Below are 21,800 nucleotides of genomic sequence, written 5' to 3'. Positions count from 1 at the left end.
TCACAAGAGGGGAGATGTAAAGGAACTTAACACAATGTGAATTATACTAAGAAATGTTTTTTCTAACCACGGAAAAAGTTGCTGGTGGTGGGAGGGGAGGAATAGTAGTCCTTTGCATTTATATCACTCCAAAGGACAAAAGGAAATGGTTTGAAGTTGTAAGAGGGAAGATTTAGGTTGGATGTCCGGGGGAAGTTCTTTTTTCTTTACTAGGAGAGTGGTGAGGTCCTGGAACAGGCTGCCTAGGGAGGCTGTGGATGCCCCGTCCCTGGAGGTGTTCAAGGCTAGGTTGGATGGGGCCCTGGGCAACCTGATCTAGTAAACTTGAAAGTTTGGTGGCCCTGCCAGGCAGGAGGGTTGGAGCTTCATGATCCTTGAGGTCCCTTCCAACCCAGGTCATTCTGTGATTCTGTGAAACTGTTTTACAAAGGTATCACACTATCATAATCTACTCATAATCCTGAGAAATCAGATTGCTCATCCAAAAAACATTTCATGCAACAAAGTAATGGCAGAGGCAAGAAGAGGATCTGAACCTTTAGATTCTCAGCTTGGTGCCAAATCTTCCAGATTTTGCATTTTTGTTCTTGGAGAAGATGGGTTGAAGTAAGAGGGGGAAAGAAAAAATAACAAAAGGATGTGGAGGAAGATACGTGAAAAGGAAGAGTGCATTTCTTTGACCGCAGCAGATGCTAAGGGGAAAGGGAGAACAGGACATGGGAGAATAAAAAGGAGAGTTCTGCAGTACTTCAAAGATGAAAAGGTGGTTAGGAAAGAGAAGTTGGATCTGAGATGGAAACACTGGAAGGAAGAACTACCTGCCAATCTGATAGGTAGGTGACAAGAAAATGGTGTTTTTTGTCAAACGTCAGTAGGAATATTTTGTTCTCTCAAAAAGAATTTTGCCATGTCTTGTTTTGAGCAAGTCCATAAAATGAGACTTGTTAATGATCCAGATTTAAACATGTTTTATGTTAATGGATTTTCCCCTAATTCTTCTACCCAGACGTTCAGAAGACACAAAAGTAGACTAAATCCTAAGATGTTACCTTTTGATAAAACTGTCTCTAATTTTATATTAAGCTTCTTTAAGACTCAGTCTTTTTGTTTCCATATAATTGCTGCTATGCAGCAGGCAACTAGCTATTAAAAAGGGTATCAGACACTATGTGCTGCTTAATAACTTCTTAAATAGTGTGCTGGTAAGGAAAATTAAAAGATTCAGCAAAAAAACGGGGGCAAAGATGAAGAAAGAAAGAATGGAAGAAGTTGCACAGTAGACTGAAGTCATATATGTTTCATCATTAAAGTAGGTAATGAACTATAATCTACCGAGGGCTATGCATAAAATAGAGAGATTTCATTTTCTTTAGTGGATGAATGGAAATTGCTCATACAACAGTTTGAACAAAGATGCTAGCAGTAGGTAGGATTTGGCTCATGCTAGCAAGGGATCAGCACACAATAAAGGGAGGATTTGAGAGTTTCCACTCATTGCTTACTCCCCAGTCAGCTAAATGAACTTTGCAGATAGTCATCCTTCTTGAAATGTCAGAATTTGAGTCTGATTTTGTTGATATCTTTAGTTCTTTCTCCAGTTCAAGTCACTGCCTGACTTAAATTGGCTTTACCTCCTCCTTTCTCTGCTCCTCTTCAATTAGTGCTCATATTCAGCACTGAAATAGCAGCACTGTACCTGGTACCTTCTCCTCTAGCCAGGGCTGCCAGCAGCACAGCACAGCTTCTCCATAGCTCTTCACCATGGGAAGCATAAAAAGTGGTGCTTTTTTGCAGTGTTCTCATCTTTACATGACAGAGGAGATGGTGCCATTATTTTAGCCATTATTTGGCTAGGGTTTTGTAGCTATGCATATTCTTTGAAATACTATTTTTAAATGTATTTCAAGGCAGTTCAGGGCTTCTGAGTGTGAGGAGCTGTCACTCCTCTGAGCCAAAGTGTGGGTGCAACAGTTGAGTGCCAGGTGAAAAGAGATTTGAGAAATGTTAAGTTTTAAAAATAGCTCTATTGTTTATCTGCCTGCTGGGATAATTTGTCAAAAGAAAGTGCCCTATGTGGCTGTAGAATTTGAACAGAAGATCTACAGGTTGACTTGGAGCCAAAATAATCTTAATTTTTGGCCAAAAAGAGATATTGAGTGTTCCAATTAGCAGCAGCCATTGTAACTTGGCTTCACAAGGTGCATTCACTTGAAGCTCTCACTGCATCCTTCAAAGAGTGGTGTCAAAATGATGTGTTACAGAGGTATTACTTCCCTCTGGATCCATGAGATTTCTAGTTTATTTTCAAGGCTCAGATGAATTACTAAATATTAATGTGGTGGATTTCATGTTGCTGTAATTGGTAGGGCCTTGGTACAGATGGAAGTCTAACTGAAGAAAAGATTTCTCAACAGGCTTGTTAGTAAAAGCATCCAAAACTGGTTGTGGTGATGGTTGGACTGGATGAGCTTTTAGGTCTTTTCCAACCTTGATAATTCTGTGATTCTGTGTAACAAAGATACAGATGCTCTTTCTGATAATGTTTTCTACCCTTATATTTTATGCTTTAGAAATGAGAATTTTTGATTATATTTCCCAAAGAAACTCCAGAACATAAAAAGCTCATCTGTTAAAACTTAAATACAAGTTGATTTTTAGAGACAAAACAAATTAAATTCAATTACACATTAATTACAGATACTGCTAGCAGTCTGAGTTGTGTAGTGGAGAGGACAATTGGTTAATGTTTACAGAGAAAATGCAGATGAAGGGGCTTTCTATAACCATATTAGAAAAGAAGAAAAGAAAGAAAGAAAAAAGTATAGTGAATAATACTATCCTCACACAACTCCCACCCCCCAACAACAACAGCTTATAAAAACTACATGAAGTTCTGGTTTCTTAGAATATGTTTTTCAGGTGCTCAAGTCACCTCATGTTGAAAAACACCCCTTCAAATTTTTTTCTCCTTATCCAGGTCTGGATTAGTACAAACAGGGTCATGGAAGAGTTGATTAATTTTCTGATTGCATTAATAAATGTGTAAGTAGTTTTCCTGTGCAGTGTATGGGGAAAAAAAACTCAGGTTCTCATGGGATATATATTTTTTCTCTCTGACCTCTCAGAGAGTGTCTGTTGTGTTGAAATGGGGAGCAAATTGAGCAACATTTTAGGTAAACAGTGATCCATCTGGTAGTTACTTTTGTTTAATCAGCAAATTAAATGGGAGTAAAGTAAGGCCATTACTGAAGACAAGATCTCATGATAACTTTTTTTACTTTGACTTTTCAAGTTTCTGTGTATGAGACTGATATGTTAATTTATTATCAGGAAAAAAAAGAGTGAAAAATGAATAAGACAGCTGTCATAAATTGCAAGAGCTAAATCACAGTAGTCTTTTTATTATTTCTTACACATTTGTGCATCTGTTTTTAAGCTCACTCTTAATTATAGGAGTTAATTATTTTCCTGAATTATAGCAGTGAGTAGTTATATCTAAAATGGGTACAATGGTAGGCTCTTAAAGCAAACATTTTAAGGATGTATTAGTAACTATGGCTGTTAAAATTCTGCTTTGCTTGAAGTGCTTATATTTATTAGTCTAGATGTAATTTATTTATTTTAAATTGCATTGGCCATGGTCAAAAAATATCAAAAAATATCATATTGGACACAAAATTAGATTTTTTATATTCTCTACATGCCATGCTATGTATATGCTATACTAGTGTAGCAATATTAGCTGAGTAACTGCAGCAAGCGAAGATGAGCCCAAATGCAGCAGCCATGGACAAAGAAACAAAAGACAAAAGCTGCTTATCCTTAGTAGGCCTCAGGTATGCAGAGATCTATAACATATTTATAACATGACTGTATCAGCAGTAGATCAAGCATCAGCTTGGAAATACAATCTTTAAGGTCATAGTGACTTCAGTTGTATCTATTTTGAAAGACAAACTACCATTTAAGTAATTCTGTGTATGTATGTCTGTGCATATGTGCAGTTTTGTTGTGTTGTTTGTTTTTTTAACACAGATGGAATATAATATAACTTGCACTTCTTTTTGAACCTGAAATATTCAAACAGCTTTTCAAATTTGTTTGAACCAGAGCTTTTAATCAGTTGTTAAGATGCAGTGACAAGATGTAAATTACTAGGAGAAGGATTCAACTAAGCTTTTGTTGATGGGGATGGGGGGGGGGGGGGGGGGGGGAGGGAGGGGAAGTGGCAAAGAAAACATATAGAACTCAGTCTCTCATTTTACCAAGTAACTCTTCTGCTGGATTCAAGAGAATTTCTGCTTGGCTAAGAAGTGTATGATTACTGCACATGATAGTATGACAATTTTGATTCTGTGATAAGGTATTAATTTTACTTTCTATGTGTGTATATTATATCAAAAAATAACATAGTCATATTCTGACTTAGATGTGATCTCTGCAACTCATAGACTCATTTTCTAGAAAAGCTTTTTTTCTAAGAGAACAGCCCTTTTCCCAGCATCAAACTGTGTTTTATGTAGTCTCTCTGTGTACAGGAATAAGTTCAATTTGCAAGCATAATTGTGTATTGCCCCAACCCCAGTGTGTACAATTCTCACAGACATGCTATGGAAGAAAGAGCTAAATGGGCAGCTTCAGTCCAGAGGCTATTGTAACAAACAAACATGGTTCAGTGTCGAGAGAGAAGGTTTTAAGCGTTTATACAGTTTGTTTGCTGATATTAGCATTTGGCCCTGTGGAGCTAAATGTTCCCTGCTGCTTTCTTCCCCTTTATGTTTCAATAACTTGCTTCCCACTACCTGGTGTTACAGTGAGTGCGCTGATTATTCTCAGTCTGAAAGTGTGCCTGTAAATGTACACATCTCCAAGCTATTTTTGCAACGTGGGCTGACTCAGATATATTTTTAAATAGCATGTCTGAGAGACAGGAATGTTACACTACATAATTAATTGGGTGGTGTCGGGACTTTCTAGTACTGCATTTCTGTTGAATTAAAGCAGACTTCTGCAGAATCTAGCTTTGATTTTGTTCATCAATATTTAGCTGGAAGAATGTCTATTGAAATAGAGTAGCTCTAGGTATTTATTGATGGATAGATCTATATATCAATAATATATATATATATATATATTCTCAAGCAGTAGCATTTTCATCAGAATATGCAACCTAAAAATTGCAGTAATCTATGGGAAAACTATCAGGACAGAGATTCAGAAATGACCTAAACACGGTCTGACAAATTGTTTACCTTCCTGTAAGTGAGGATGATGAGGAATGTAAGCAAACAGCATCCTAGATGAATAGCTAGTGAGAACTTTAAGATGTTCTGGATAGTAGAAATCTGTGATACACTGATTTTTATTTTTATTCTTTGTTATATCTTTCTGGAGAAGATTAGTTGTATTAATAACCCATTATTACCTTTAACCTAAAGCCCAGCAGCTGGCCCAAAATAGTATGTTCAGAGCAAATACAAAGGAATGCTTTATTCCAAGCCAAAACACGTGGAAAACTTTGTGGGAACGGTTATCCTCTCATCTGCATGAGGTGTTTGTATCAGTTAAAGCCTCAGTGGTATCATGTTCCATATCTCACTGTCTTAATGAGAATAAAGTGCTGTCTTTCTAATAAGGTGTCTCTCTGCATTTAAGACCTCCAGTGCCATCCTTTGGCTAGAAAGTCGTGCTCCACATGCGTCTGATCGCAGTAACTCCATTCATGTTGAATAATTCCTCATGCTGTAAATATTCCTATTTCAATCAATAAGTGTTTGTGGAGTAAAACATTACTCATTGTGAGTAAGAGTCATATGAAATAAGACGACAGGTTTGCCACTAGAGTATGTTTTTATATTTATAAGGGAATGTGTCTCACTTGTGGGTTTCCTGTTTTTTCGCTCGCACCTGTCATGTGCGCAGAATATTCCTGAAAAATAAGTAATTGCAAGGCTAATATTAGATTAGGTAGGTAAATGCATACTACTGTTCTATGGTTCTATGAATCTATTTACAGTCCTGTTATCTAATTTCCATGTGTATATACAGATTAAGTGTATATGCAGCTTTGCCAGTGTCAAACTGAGTATTTCAGAATTTGGCTATGGGCGTACTCTGGGGAATTACGCTACAAGCTTGTATTGCTTCCTCATTCAAGCTCTCAATTCTATTAGAAGCCCAACATAAACACTTGACTCTGCTTTGTTTCAAAGGGTAATTCTTCAGAATTACAGACCTAATCATTGTTAATTCTTTTGGTATTTATTGATTGCATTAACATTAATCACGATAAACATCTCTGGTATTAATATGGTTGTCATTTGTATAGCACTTCAGATTGTCTGCTTGTAAATCAGCCATCATTAACTGAACAATTAGTTACAGGGTTCTTTTTGTGTAAGCACCACCACGTCTGTACTAAGGAAGTGAGGAGAGTGAATACATATAAACTGTTCATTGAGATTTGAAAGTGGTTTTTTTTAGTCTTTGTTGTTGTTGTTGTTGTTGTTGTTTTCATAAGAAAAAGCAGAGAGAACACATATGATAAGTTAAATAAGATTATTGCATACATCTCTTAAAACCCATTAGTAATTCTGTTTTTTGCTTAGCAAAGTTAATGTACCTAATCCCATTCTGGTTTTTTTTTGGTGTTGTTCTTTTTGTTTGTTTGTTTTTTAAGTTGACAGTGAGACTTAATTGTTATTTCTTCAGGTTTATTTCTGTATGAAACAAAGATGCTATCCATGAAACTGTTGTGCTGGACAGATAACTGCTTACCTTCTCAGGAAGTCATGTTAATTTGGTAGCTGGGATTTGCTCCCAATGTTCCTCAAAGGGTACAGGAGTTAGCTTCGATTTTGAAGACATAATTCACTTCTGGGCAAGGCGAAAGAGGCAGTCTTTCAGCTTTCACTACAGGACAGCTCAAAGGGAATAGAGAAGCCCTATGACTTCGTGAACTACTCAATGTACAAAATTTTATCTATATTTCACTTGATTAACTGTTGTATTACAGTGCCCAGTGTCTGCATTTCAGCAGTAATCACACTGAACTGCTCTCATCTTGAATTTTACTGTGTTTTCTTACAGCCTGTGACCTCATGAACCAAGGCATCCTGGCCCTCGTGAGCTCCATTGGCTGTACATCAGCAGGTTCCCTGCAGTCACTGGCAGATGCCATGCACATCCCTCACCTCTTCATCCAGCGCTCATCAGGAGGAACGCCAAGAAGCAGCTGTGGGCTCACCAGAAGCAACCGCAATGATGACTACACACTCTCTGTCCGCCCCCCTGTCTACTTAAATGATGTCATCTTGAGAGTGATCACAGAATATGCATGGCAGAAATTCATCATTTTCTACGATAATGACTATGGTAAGTATTAACTGAGCAATTTCTGTGTAATCCTTAAATCTGTGGAAAGCAGTCACACTATATCATCTTCTACTATGTTGTTTTCCTTCTGAACTCTTATGCTTCTGTAAGTATTTTGCAATACCCAAGAGATTCTAAAATCCATTCATATTTACAGGTTAATATGATGATTTCTGTCTTAGTTAGCTGATAAAGAGAGAAAATCATTTACTCAAGTGTAAAAAAATACAACAAGTTTGCTTTTTTTTTTTTTTTTTGAGATGATAGTTTGAGAGGTAACATGTAAAATTTGTTTTTATTCTGTACAATTGTTTCTTGCATTGTGAATTTCTCGTCTTTTATAAACATACATTTGATAACCAGAAAATGAGGCAGCAGTGAATGTAGGACAGATACCTCAGCAAGAATAAGCTGCTATTTGTACATGTGAAACTTATAGAAAGAACTTAAGTAGGGTGGAGCGCTTGAGGAGGAGGGGTAGAGATGACAATATTCCTTCTTTTTTGGTGCATTCAGTGCTCCTGAGAAGTGCTGAGTTGACAGTGACTGTGTAATAGAGTAAGTGTGACACTAACAATGGCATCAGAAGTCAGACGGTGCCATCCTGCTTGGTGAGCCAAGTTTAGTACAGGTAATCTTCTGCAAATGAGAGCTAGACAGATTGCTGTAGTAGAGGTGCATTATCTAACCAATTTTTATGATCTTTTTCAATGGAAAATTGCTTTGAAACCAGACTTGTTTTCTTCAGACACATCCATTATTCATAAGTAATCATGATTGGTTTGGATGAACATTTTAAAACTTATTTTCAAAGTTAAATCTTCGAGTTGTTGAAAAATGCAAACTTCAGCGATTTGCTGTGCATAATAGCTGGTTCATTCAGGTCAGGTGTTATTGATTTTTGTTCCCTGACTACCTAATAAATTCTTAAATTAGAACTATAGAAAATGATGAATAGGAGAATTCCTATTTATAACGAAGCAGCACCTAAAAGTGCCAGCCATAGAATCAGGAACATGCGCATAAACACTGATCTAAAAAGCTTACAGCAGAGTAATTTTGTTCACATTTTATCAGTTTATGCAACTTGAGTACTTGTGTAGTTATAAAGAGGACTATAGTCTTGCCAGCTAAAGAATACTTTTTTGCACGTATTTGTTTTAAAGATCAGACTTAAATGTTTGGTTTTGTTTTGTTGTTTTTTTTTTGTTTTTGTTTTTGTTTTTTTTTCATAATTGTATTCATGAATAATAGTTTTAAATTATCCAGGTCATTTTGTCCTTGATTTCTGGATAGGAATCTATGGTATAACTCACGTCATGCAAATACCTGAGCTGCATCAACCCCAGATGTAACTTGTAGCAGATATTCTTCTTCATCTTCTATTCTTTCTTCAGTAGGCAAGTAATGCTGTACTGAACTAGGCAAATTGGTAAACTGACTCTTGTCAGTGATAATTGTCTCCTAATCAGGAAAAGATGCAGAAAAAAAACCCTGCATTTCATATGTACTAAGCAGTCTGTCCATATCCTAACATTATTCTATTCAGGTGATATTATCAGGCTTGACACAATATTTTGTGTAATCTTAATTCTCTTAACCAGTTTTTAATCTGTGCTGTTAGTTTTCCTTTTACCTGTGATTACATGATTGAGTTTTAAACAAGCAAGTTTGAGTTTTAAACAAGCAAGTTGGCCTAATAACTCCATAGGAACATAAGGAAGGGGGCATTGGCTTCTGTTCCTGTGAATGAAATCAGGACTGGATGTTCAGCTGCAAGGCAAGGCATCCCAGTGTTCAGTGCGTCAGTGAAGCAAAGTGTGGTTGCAATTCCCCATGGAAGCCACCATTCCTCAACGTGGCTGAGAAGATCTGAGGCAGTATTTGATTTATTTATTCTCTCAACTCATATGGATCTGAGCTCAAATGCAGGCTGGAAGTTTTGCTCCTTTAACTGCTAGCAGCAGTTAATATTAAACATTTTAATATAACATTTAGTATTAAACATTAAAGTAGGAGGGAGATCAGCACTTGAATTAGCATTAAACTCATAGCTTTTAATAGGGAAGGTATTATTTATTTAAAGTGAAACATCATTCGGTCCTCTGAAGAACTCACACCTGTGCAAACACAGCTATTTGTTATCCCAGTGTGGGTTTTGGTTTTTGGGGGCCTTTTTTGGTGATCTTTCTCAAGACAGATATCATATCCTGAAGTGATATTTCCATAACACTGAATGACACTTGAAAATTAGTGGAAGTATAGATTTTGCTGTGTTAATTCTTTATTTTTGTTCTGTTGTTGCTATAAATAATAGGGAAAAGCTGTCAGGGTCGTTTTGTCAGTGATCAAATTTAACGACTTAGTACAAAATACTGTAGTTGTATTCCTGAAGTTATTTTTGGGAATATTTTTGATATGTGAAAGGATTACCCTTTGTATGTGCAATAATGTTTCCCACAACAAAATTAGGCTCATATAGAACTTGAATACTGTGCTAAACTGGCTCCTTTAAAAGAGGTTGCAACCATTTGTGTGGCAATTTATAAATATCATAGTTTTTTAATCCTATGAATTGAACTGTTTTTGATTTTTAACTTGCAGTCTATCATAGATTCATTTTCATTATCAGAGAATGAAAGAATTGTTTATAGCTGAAAATGTGTCTTTCTTCAGAGCAGAGAGTTATTTGCTGGATGTTATCCTTTCGTAAAAAATGACACATCTCTTTTGAGTAGAAGTAGACAAGTGTATTCAGTTGTAACATTTTAACACTTCTTTCAGCTTAATGCGAGAAGATTTCAGTCTACTTAAAGTGCCTTTATCAACTGAGAAAGTTACTCTTCAAAGGAAGCAGTTATTTTAGTGACTCTTACAGAGATGGGTGTTCAAGGAGGCATGCAGAAATGCATTTCTGGAATAACTGACATACAAATCTTAACTGCTAGTTATTTTCTCAAGTAAAATTTTTGCCAGGTTGACTTCTAAAACAAACAAAATGACATACATGACATACACACTTTGATAGTAATAATAATAATAAAAAACATCTTTAATTGTTGTTGTAGACGTAGCTAAACTAATCAAAAGAATGTATCAAATCTTTGTCCTTTGTTGGTTATGGTGATTTACCAGTAACAACTGTGGCATAGAAATATGAATAGTGCGTGAGGAGATGTGGGAAGAGAACGTTTTAACTTAAACATTGACTTAGGCATTTTTTGTGTTTACTTCTTTACTTGTTTACTTTACTGCTTCACTTCTTTACTTCTTTTCTTTATAAACTGAGATGAACTTACAAAATCAAAATAAGTCTCCTTCCCCTCATCCTTGCTTTCTGCTTGGAATGATCTAAATCCAACTCCTAGTGAATTCAATGCAGTTAGTCCCCTTTTATTCAGCATGTATTGTTCCTTGAGGTAAAACAAAATAAAATCCTATCGAACTGTATGAACTTCGTATGAGGATATTAAAAGTGTTCCAGCACAACGCTGTGCTTCTGCAAATGCTATTGAAGATGGCTTTCTTGCACAGTTAGAGTAGGTGGCATGAAAAGCAACAAAATTATCAAGTGAAGTAAAGCATTTCTCAGGCTGCTATTAGAAGTACTATTCACACAGTACATACAAACCAAATTTACTTTGTTTGATCTGCCATATTCTTTTTGATTAAGCTGCTACTCCTTTTGTTCTTGAGCATTCAACCGAAGCAGTAGGATCACCATGCTGGAGCGGACAGTTCTGTGTATTCCTTTAAGCCTCCACTAAGTCTTTGATCTTGTCCTGAGGACTGTCAGCAATTTGTTCTGTCAAGTCACTTCCAGACCAGATAATGGAAATGTAAACCTTAGACATCTGGAAGTAACTAAGTTTAGGTTAGTGAGAAGAGCCATTGACATATGTAAATATTTTTCAACGAACTTGACCAAGTTATTGCACCTTTACATACTGATCTCAGGTTCAAAATGCAGTTCATAACAGTAAATAATGCAAATCCTTACATGCTGTGGACCAACACCTGACCGTGGCCAGTCCTCAAATATTCACAAGAAAACAAAAGCTCTTATGCATGTAAGTATCATAGAATGGTTTGGGTTGGAAGGGATCTTTAATACCATCTAGTTCCAACCTCCCTGCTACAGACAGGGACACCTACCACTAGACCAGGTTGCTCGAAGCCCCATCCAGCCTGGCCTTGAACATATTCAGAGGGGAGACGTCCACAGTGTCTCTGGGCAGAAATTAAATCAGAGAGGAAAACAAATGAAATCATAATGGGAGATCTGAATGTGAGCACTCAGGTTACAGAAGCATAGAAACTGACATAGAATATGTATATATATTTATTTTTATTATTATCTCTATTGTGTAGTAACAAGATGCAAGCTTTTGCAATTCATGTCTTTCTTTACAAGCAGTGTGCAGCTCACTGTATTTTCCAGGAGGACATAGATACTTCCCTGTAGTAGTAAATTTTTTATCAAGAAACCAGTCAATCACTGCAAGAACATAATTGTGAACTTTGTGCCATTTAAAATGTAGGTATTTCTGAGTTTGAGATGAAAGGGAGAAAGTCTCACTGCTTGGAAACATTTATTTTTAATGTTTTGTTGGTAGCAAAGCAGATAAAATGTGTAATCTTTCTATCTAGAAATGTTAAGGGAGTAAGATTGGTTTTGGAGAATGAATTTTGCCCTATTTCCTCTTTTCAAGTAGAGATAGTAATATTTTAAAGTCTTTCTGTGTTTTAAAAGCAAATGAAAAGTTTGGAAATCCCACTTCTCTGACCAAATTTCTGGCTTTTGTTTTTCAACCTGGTATGTCTTCAATATGCAATCATGGTTGCTGATTTACATCATATTTACTGATTCTAGGATTAATATCTCTTTGCTTGCATTTTTTTCCACCTTCTTATTAATACTGCATAATACAGCAGTGGATATTTCCTAGTCACTTAAGAAGTAATTTAATTCTAACTTTTTTAAAACTATAAAAAAACGAGACGACTATGTGGGGGATTTACTGCATGAAGCAAAAGGAGGTAGTCTCATTGCTAATTGAGGTTGATTAAATTATTGAAAACTTCATTGGAAAGGAAAGGTGGAGGTTAGTGAGGCAGCTGTTGCAGAACTTTGCTTTGTATTTATTGGTTTCAAGTTATTTATGCACTGGGTAAGGATTAAGGCAGTGGTGAACTGCCTGCTTGCAGCAGGAAAAGGTGACTCAATCTGACAGGATTCTGGGGAAGGACACCAAATATTTATTAGAAAAAAAATAAATAAAAAAACAAGTTGGAGAGTAGTGAGGTCTGCAGAACTATGAATTTAAAAAAGATTATCCCAGGATGGTGGTGGCTTACAAATAAACTGGGAGCAATGTGATAGCATGGGAGTACAGTTCTTTAAAGATCATGGTAAAGGAGATAGCATACTTGGAACTTAGAAGGCAGAACTCTTTGCAGAAGGAGTTATAAAAGGAATGATACTCATAGCTGATGCCCACCTGCAAGTGCAGGCCCTCAATTCCCAGAGTCTCCTTTCAAAAACACATAAAGCAAATAATTCCTTTGACACTTGCCTGCATAAATATTTTGCAGAAGAAAATACATGATGACCATAGACAAATACATGCTTGAAACCGTAACATTTTCAAACCATTTGAAGTTTTAATGCAGGTTTAATAAAGATTTATAAAAGAATCACACTCTCTGTAATCAATTGCAAATGTTCATAATTACCCTGAGGCTGTTTTCAGCTGCCTGATGACTATAATATTTACAAGTCCAGCTCCAGACAGTCTTAAGTCTGTTTATTACTCATCTGTTTTTTTTGCCAACTTTCTGTACTCATTTACATTACTGTGCTTCAATAAGCAAGATATAATTAATTCAGGCTTCTTATTGAACTATTTTGTTTTTGCATTAGTATGTATTGCATCATCCAGACAAGGAAAGGAACATGTATTTTTCATCTGTGTAGCTGTACTGTGTCAATTACATTGCAAATTGGCAGCTGTTTGTGAGATCTTTCACATTACCTTGCTTTTGCTCATTGACATGCCACTGCAAATTGAATATATATTGTGGCTGCCCCTAAAATTTTTCACTTCTGAGATAAATGGACTGCTGTATTATATTTTTCTAGTGGAACAATGACCATGCTTCTGTTTTTTACACTGATATTGTTAGGGAAACTCATTTCAGGAGCTATGTGTCATTTTGCAGAATGGTAAGAGAAGATTATCTTTTGTTCATGTTGATTTCCTTTGTGATGGAATAGCTTGAAGGCTTGGTCTGAGCACCTTATGTGCTGTGTGTCAGTAAAAATGAAATATCGGATTTTCTGGAACTTTAAAGTTGAGGTCAAAATCAAGCTGTAGATGCTTTTCTGATATCTGTGTACTTATAATCTCTGGAATTGAGATGTTACCTTGAGGTTTTGCTAATTTGTGAGATTTCATTTGTGCATGGGCAGACTGCAAGCCTCAAAAGGAAAGTGATTGATCCTTTTACTGTTCTACCTCGCTGTTAGCATGTGCTTATCAACTTTTAATACAATTTTGGTGTCTTTTCAGCAGTATTAAAATTTAGCTTGCAAATGGTTATATTGGCAGCTAGATTAGTTGCTAAAATAGGAAACAAGATGCAAAGTACTTTGTTCAACTGCTTTGAAGAAATTCTACCACAATGTGTTGATCCAATTATTGCCATAAATGTCGTGTAGATTTATAAATTGAAAATGAAACTTTTCTGACACAGTCTTAATCAGTCAAGAGAAAGAGAGACAGGAAAAAGTGTTAAATGATTCACTGCAGTATTTGTTAATCGTAGTTTAATTTCATTATTTTCATAGTTTTCACTCTTTACATCACAAGTCCACTCATAATACACTTCTGTCCCTATAGTGTACACTTGTGATCAACCAAAAAAATTATTGAGGTGCACTCAAAGAAAAATTTGCCTTGAGTAAGATGATCGCACACACTGTCAAGTTTATTCTACTACCACAATGGGCTGCCAGGACAGTCACTTTTCCTGCCACCTACCTGGACAGGAGCATGAAGTTCCTCACACTCCTGAACACCAATAAGGAGTAATAGGGATCTACAGGGAGAGAGCTGGTGCATAATGTACACAGAGCACAGCTTCCCTGCAACCTATCTCATGTACCTAGGCATAGGTATTGAGCTGTGTTACACAACTATATAAGATTTAAGTATGATTTTTGCAGGATTGGCTTAATTTTTAAGAAGAAAATAAATGTTGAAGATAAATAGTTCTCAGCTCTAAGCTGTTATCTGAGGCAATGGAGAAAAATTTATTTCTCTGCAAGGCGCTGCTTTATGCAAAGCAATCTGCTAGAGGCCTTCTGAAAATCTCTAAGGCCAAGTGTGGTCAAAAAGAAATGAAGAGGTTTATAAGCAGGTTATGCAGTCAAAAGCATGTGATTGTAGACTGTATTGGCTTTTCAGACTCTGTGAGAGGGGTGATCACAATCTGTCTTTCTATTTTCAAAAACCTAAAGTAACAGCTGATACTCAAGGATTAGCTCTAGCTTCAATTTTATTTCTTTTTTATCTTTTTCTTTTTCTTATTTTTTCCTTTCTTCTCTGTTAAAAAGCTGAGAAATTCAAGTGAAAAATCTTGTATGAATCATCAGTGTGACTGGAAACTTAAGTCTTGCAGGATTTGTGAACTGCAGATGTTGGTAGTATCTGTCCAGCAATATGGATTCAATTTCCTGAGGCTGCCAGTATTGATTTTCCTTATTTAGAAGGTAATCTCTAATAACTGAGGAACAGAGTGAGACCAAAACAAACTAATGGCAATGACATATTCAGAGGATCTTTTAAAGTAGCGTTTTTCTACACATTTCAGTAGTACTGCAATAGTTCAGATCAAAAACCAAAACTGAAGTTACTTGTTTCTTGTTTGTTTGTTTTTTTTTAATGATTTGAAGTGGAAATGTTTTCAAAAAAGAAAAAAACAAAGAATATTGATGTACTGTTTATTTTACTTCTTTTTTTCCCAGCTGGGTGATCATAAGAAATTTCAGACATTTGTTTGAACTCTTTTTCTTTAATGCATGAAACCTCAAAAAGTTGCACATGAAGGAAGAAGTAAATCTTATCATTTACAAATTTTAATGTTACCTGAGAAATAGTATCTTCACTTGCTTGGTCTCAGAAATTTTGATAATACAAATGGGATCCCAGCTGTAAATGAGCATTTGAGCTTAAATATTTTTATGTGTTGAAACTAGTTTTCAGTTCCCAAGTACTGATAGGAAGCTATAATAAGAATGGATATAGGTGTGAAACTGTGTATTTTGTTGGTGCTGTTGTTTTTCTTGGTGCTGTTTTTCTTTTCAACTTTGGAGGTTCACTGAATTACATATAAACTTACTAATGAGAGGAAATCCCACTGCGTGCAAGTAGAATGAAGGACTGTTACTGAATCATCATGCTAAATTGTTGTTTTCCTTAGTTTAGATCTTAACCACGTTAATAAACATCAACACACGCACAGGAATGCGAATGCTTTGCTCAAGGCTTTAAGCAGAACCGTTGCACTGTCAGATTCTAGCCAGAGCTGCATATCTCCCTTGTGTGCGGTGCATTTCCATAACTAATAGTTGCTGTCATGTTAGCCATCATTGTGTAAGGAAGAATCACTGTGCTAGGCTTAAAAAGCTTTCTTGATAATAATTTGGACAGTGTCATTTGTTATACAATGGCTTTTCTCATCAACTGTACAAATAAAGTAGTCTTTTGTGTAAATCAACCAGTGAATATTTATGACAGGTGCATTCACCTTTACTGCCACAGCTGAATCAGTTGGTATTTATCATCTGGGTACTGCAAGGAAAATGCTCTCAAATCTAAAATGGTATCAGAGGGAGGATGAGCTAATGACTGTAAACCAGCTTTGAGGTAACCACAGTGCTCAGCAACAGCAAGTACATTGTAATTTAGACGAAATACAATGATAAGGGTAGACAGATGGATTTATTGTTGGTGGTGAATACCACCATATTTCTCTTTTCCTAGCCATAGCGTGATCTGAAAATTTATTTTAAAATATTTCATAGAATCACCAAGATTGGAAGAAGAACAAACTTTTCCTAACATCCAGCCTGAATCACCCCTGGTACGAACTGGGGCCATTTCCTCTAGTTTTGTCGCTTGTTATATGGGAGAAGACACTAATCCCCACCACACCACAACGTCCTTTCAGGTAGTTGTAGAGAGTGATAAGGTCTCCTCTGAGACTCCTAAATAATCCCAGTTCCTTCAGCTGCTCCCTGTCACTCTTTCATGTTTTTCTTTTAGTGAGGGACCCAAAACTGAACACAGTACTCAAGGTGCATCCTCAGCAGTGCTGAGTATAGAGGGATGATCTCTTCCCTGCTCCTGCTGACAGTGCTATTTCTGATACAAGTCAGGATGCCATTGGCCTTCTTGGCCACCTGGGCACACTGCTGGCTCATGTTCAACTGAGCATCTATCAAGACCCAAAGGTCTGTTTATTCCACTCAGTCTTCCAGCCACTTTCCCAAGTCTGTGGCATTGCCTGGGTTGTTGTTGCCAAAGTGCAGGACCTGGCACTTGGTCTTGTTGAACTTCATCACTGGCCTCAGCCCAGTGATCTATCCCCCTGTTAGAGCCATCCTATGCTCAATGTCTCCTCCCAGCTTGTTTTCTTCTGCAAACTTACTGAGTATGCAGTCAGTGCCCTCATCCAGGTTATCACTAAAGATATTAAACAGGACAGGTCCCAGTACTAATCCCTGGGGAACACCACTTGTGACCAGTCACCATCTGGATTTAATTCCATTCCCCACCACTCTCTGAGCTTGGCCATCAAGCCAGTTCTTCACTCAGCAAAGAGTGTATCTGTCCAAGCCATGGGCTGCTAGCTTCTCCAGGAGAATACTGTGGGAGACAGTGTCAAAGGCTTTTGCATCTACTTCTAGCTCATTTTTTAATGAGTGTGTAAGATGTACTTGGAGTGTGAGATGTTAATTTGCTATTCATTTTGCATCGATTATAAAAGCTTCACTGAATGTACAAACTGCTTTTGCTGCATGAGGCGTGTTGGCCCCAGCCTATCTTAATCTGGTATGACCTAAACATTACACTTTTCCCAAGACAGAGCAGAACATTTGCTCCCTCTGAAATTTTTCTGTGACATAGAAATAGAGGTGTAAATTAAAGGTCACATAGTACTAGAAAGAAGAAAAACTAAGGTCAGCATTTGTTACGTAGTGGAAAGGAAAGCTGTAGGAAGAGTAAAATGCATTTTTTTTACTAAGATCAGGCAGTGGAAATCAAGAATCTCAGTGTTCTGTGTGCATCATATATATTCTGTAGTGACCTCAGTAAAATGTAAGCTATCACAACTCCTTAAATCTGGTGTCAAGGAAAGTTGTTGACTTTAAATTGTCATGGTCTACTGAAAATATTGTCTCCTTCCTATACACAACCCTGTGCATATTTTCTACCAAAAAGCCAGTGAACTTTCCATTAAAGTGCTGTTACTGTTTTTCTTAGGTGAGGTCCAAAGCATTTCTTCCAGGCTGGCCAGTTAAGGAGATCTAGATATCAGATCTGTTGTCCAAAGGATAGCCTTAGTTCTGTCTGCTCTGAGCATGTTCTGCAGTATCTTGTCCATATCTTGTGGTCTCACTCAAGTACCCACAAGATGTTTGTTAAACAGACTATGGGAGTTTAAGTGTTTGCATTTCATTTACAATATACTTTCATAGGTACTGGTACAGTAAGTCTACAGAAAAGCTGGCATCTAAATTTTCATCTCAACCAGACTTAAACTGTGTTTGAATGTACCTCTCATGTCTTTGAAGGTTAGGGGGCTGTAGGCCTAGTGCTCACTCAGAGGGTGCTCTGCAGCTGCAGATCAGCTGCATAGTATGGTTGCAGCCCATCACGTTTGTACAGGATTGAACCTTCTGTGCCCTAGTAGCATCCAGTCTTGCTGTATTGTGACTGTGTTTGTGCAGTCAAGAAAGGGCATTTCCAGGAGAGATCTGGATAAATTTTACTTCCCTGATCCTTGTTTTCTAAACAAGGACTTTCTAAACTTTCTAAGCCAACTTACAGTGTCTTGAATCAACCACAATTTTAGTTAATAGAGTATTTGCTAACTTTTCCATTTCCAGGTGGGTTTAATTCTATAGCTGATAGTGCATCTCTGTCTGCAGAGTGGTACTATGTTCTCATGCATATATGCATAGAGTTGAAGTGATGACTATACAGTAAAAATCAGAAAAGATGTTATTAACTAAGAGTGACTGCGAGATGAGAGAGGAGGTATTATGTAGCTTCAGTTTTAGCATCAGTCTGTCTCTGTATGGCAACACTGACTTTTTTCAATAACGAAAATAATTAATACTGGTGATAATGGACAGCATTTCTGGAAATGACTGTGACTCATCTGATTTACATAGAAAATAGAAATGCATCTCCTGGCTGGGCAACAGGTTGGCTAGCAAATCCAGGGCGAAAAGCACCTGTGTTCCAGACATGAACAGTTCTGGGTCTCTGCAGCAGAGCCATCTGTGCCACAGGTTGCTTGCCAGATTTTCCCGCAGAAGGAGTTTAGCTATTAGAAAGATGATTCCACAGCGCAGTGTGGAAATGTGCCACTTTCAGACAATCCACGCAGGAAAGATAATGCTGCCCATTCACTGGTAGCATCTGTTCTTTGGCATTCACTTTGAATATGATGATTAGTAGTGACTTGCCACTGAAATACTGGATGCAGCATCATGATTTAAATAGCACTTCAAAAGCAGGATGTGTTTTTGTGTGCTCTCTGCCATTTTGCAGTGGCAGGTGAGCATCACCACTATCTCAGTTTTTCTACTGGGTAGGCAGAGATAGAAGCAAAGTCAATATTTATTTTCCATCCTCCACTTTGTATTACTGCTAATGACAGAAGTTGTAAAGAAGTTTTATGCACCATGGTTTGGTGTCCTTCCTATTAGAATGGTGCTATTTTCCTAGAAGTGAATCACATTGACATCATACTGTTGGCATGGTCACCTAACAAATGCAGAAATGTAGAATTATACTGGACTCACATCCCTTTTGTCTCTTCCTTTGGTGAAAATTCTGTATAGTTGTCTCATTTATATTTGCAGATATTCATGGCAAACAAAGCAAGCTGGACTATAATCTAGTTCCTGGGATAGCACAGATTATACAGAATATCAGACGATAATTCCAGTTTTTTAAATTCTGGTCAAGCGTAATTATGTTCTTGCTTTGGAAGGACAAATAATATTTCAGCAACACCTGCATTTCCAATCCTGGTGAATATGTATTCTGAAGAATATATGGTTATATGCTATAGAATTTACATTTAAAAAAGGCTTTCTTAGCTGAAGTCAGTTTTCCCCCTTAGCATTTTGATAGTACACCTAGGTTCATCTAAATATTTTCATTGTGCTTTAGTAACTGGGATTCTATCTTGTCAGTTTTTATGCAGATCTTAATCTATTTGTCTGGACATGGAATAGTTCAGAGTGGATAGGCATCAGAAACTTCAGAATGAAGGGGTTAATGTTATTTTACAATTTGAATATATTTAAGCATACTTGTAGCAGTTAAAGCAATCTTGTTGCTTCTTAAATTGGTGTTTAAAGTGCCAAAAAAATTCTACCATCTGATTAGATTGAATTTAATTTTCCTGATTTGGATATTAAACAGAATCTCTAATTAGTATCTGATTCTCCTATAGGATTTTATTTTTAGAATAAGCGTGCATTTTATTTGTCTTTAAACTATTCTTTAAGTGTTTTGTAATCCTAGTGTTTTGGCAGACTTTGAGAGCTGCACTGTGCTGCACTGCTGAGTGCCTAAAATCAGTGCCGTTTCTGTCCAGTTCAGTGTTTTAGTGCTTTAGACAAGACATACTCTGGTTGTGACAGGGTGACTTCCAAGACTAAGCTTATAGAAATACATTTGTTGTCTGTTTAAGCTATAAGCTATGCTACGCTACACTTGATCTTAGCCAAGAGCCCGAGAAGTGATGAAATAATAATTAAGCACTGGAATAGGCTCCCCAGGGAGGTGGTTGAGTCACCATCCCTGAACATGTTCAAAAACCATTTGGATGTGGTGCAATCAGGAACATGATTCAGCAGAGGGTTGTTAGGGTTGTATGGTTAGGTCATGGTTGGACTCAATGATCTTTAAGGTCTTTTTTTCCTTATGCTGTTTTCTGTTCATAAAAAAGGAGGAACAGGATGGGAATGTCTTCCTAATGCTCAGATCTTTTTTGATTACGCCATTGAATTTCTCTGAAACCAGGAATCTCTCTGTCATTTTATTTTGCCCAAGCCTGAAATCAAATGCCAACATCAACGTGTTTGTTAGTTAGCACATTTAAACAATACATGTAGCCAAGTAGAAAGTGTATTAACCTAAGGCTGGAAAAGAGGAAAGCTTGCACTTAGTTATAGTAAAGGTATTCTGGAGTTCAGAATAAAGACATCTCAGCTCAAGTATTTTCATCTTTCCTCAAAGACTCTTCAGGTCTGAATGCTGAAGCATTCCAACTACACTTCCTTTGGACAATGCAGTATTCACCTGCTGTAGTTACCAGCCAAACCTTAGCTGTATTTCTGTTTCACTCTCACAGGTCCCATGCTAAATCCACGTATGACACCTCCTTGATCTTCTCAAGGGAGTGTAATATGAGTTTCTCTGTCATTGTGCTGATGCTTTCCTAGAGGCATGGGTTACATCATCCTCCACTGTAGCCTTGTTTGCCCCCACAGGACTGAAAAACAGCAGCTGAGTACTGGTAGTACTGCTCTCTGGAAGGTTAAATGTGGCTTCTGGTGCGTAGGTGGTTTTTGAGAAGCTATTTGAAGGATTTCCTCACAATATTTTTTCTCTAATAGAGAGATTTTAATTATTTTTTCTAGTCTTAAAATTAATTTTAGTCATTCTAAATGCCATTCATTGCCTGCCAGCATACCCCTATGAGAATATAGTAACTGAAGACTTGATATAGTAGAACAACAGCACCATGCTCTTCTGCTCTCTGCAGCTTGTGTCAGCATTGACCTGAGCTGTTATCACAATGTGCCAGAATGATGTCACTTGTATCTCCTGCAATGTAGACCACCCTGAGGGTCAAATGAGAGCCCTTTCCTGTTTGATATTATGACTGTTCTTGTAATAACTCTCCTAGGGCTTACAGTCTGCCGTGCTCAGACATCCCTGATTTTCCAGCCTTTTGCAGTTCTCTATCACCATGTGAGAACTGAATCTTCTGTTTCCAATAGCATAAATTATTTTGAAGTTTCCCATTCCATGTCTGCTCATTCTTTACTGTCTGCATTGCAAAGTTGCAGTGTTCTCCTGGCTTTTCAGAACAGTTTAGAACAACATTAAGAC

The 21,800-nt window shown here is 37.0% G+C and overlaps 1 protein-coding gene across 7 annotated transcripts in view; it reads left to right on the top strand.

Annotated features, from left to right (window-relative positions):
• The window catches only part of GRID2 (glutamate ionotropic receptor delta type subunit 2), a 651,664-nt gene that overhangs the window by 375,652 nt on the left and 254,212 nt on the right, over window positions 1-21,800 (top strand). For all 7 annotated transcript variants that reach the window (XR_011903406.1, XR_011903404.1, XR_011903405.1 and 4 more), the window contains one exon: window positions 7,090-7,374. Coding sequence is in view for 4 of the 7 variants with exons in the window: in XM_072334995.1 (XP_072191096.1) it covers window positions 7,090-7,374 (285 nt within the window). In the remaining 3 variants the exon portion in view is untranslated. The remainder of the gene's footprint in view (window positions 1-7,089; window positions 7,375-21,800) is intronic.

This window comes from Excalfactoria chinensis, chromosome 4, assembly GCF_039878825.1.
Source record: "Excalfactoria chinensis isolate bCotChi1 chromosome 4, bCotChi1.hap2, whole genome shotgun sequence".
NCBI classification, from domain to species: Eukaryota; Metazoa; Chordata; class Aves; order Galliformes; family Phasianidae; genus Excalfactoria; species Excalfactoria chinensis.
Note: the sequence above shows the minus strand (reverse complement) of the source record. Positions and strands in the feature narration are given on the sequence as shown.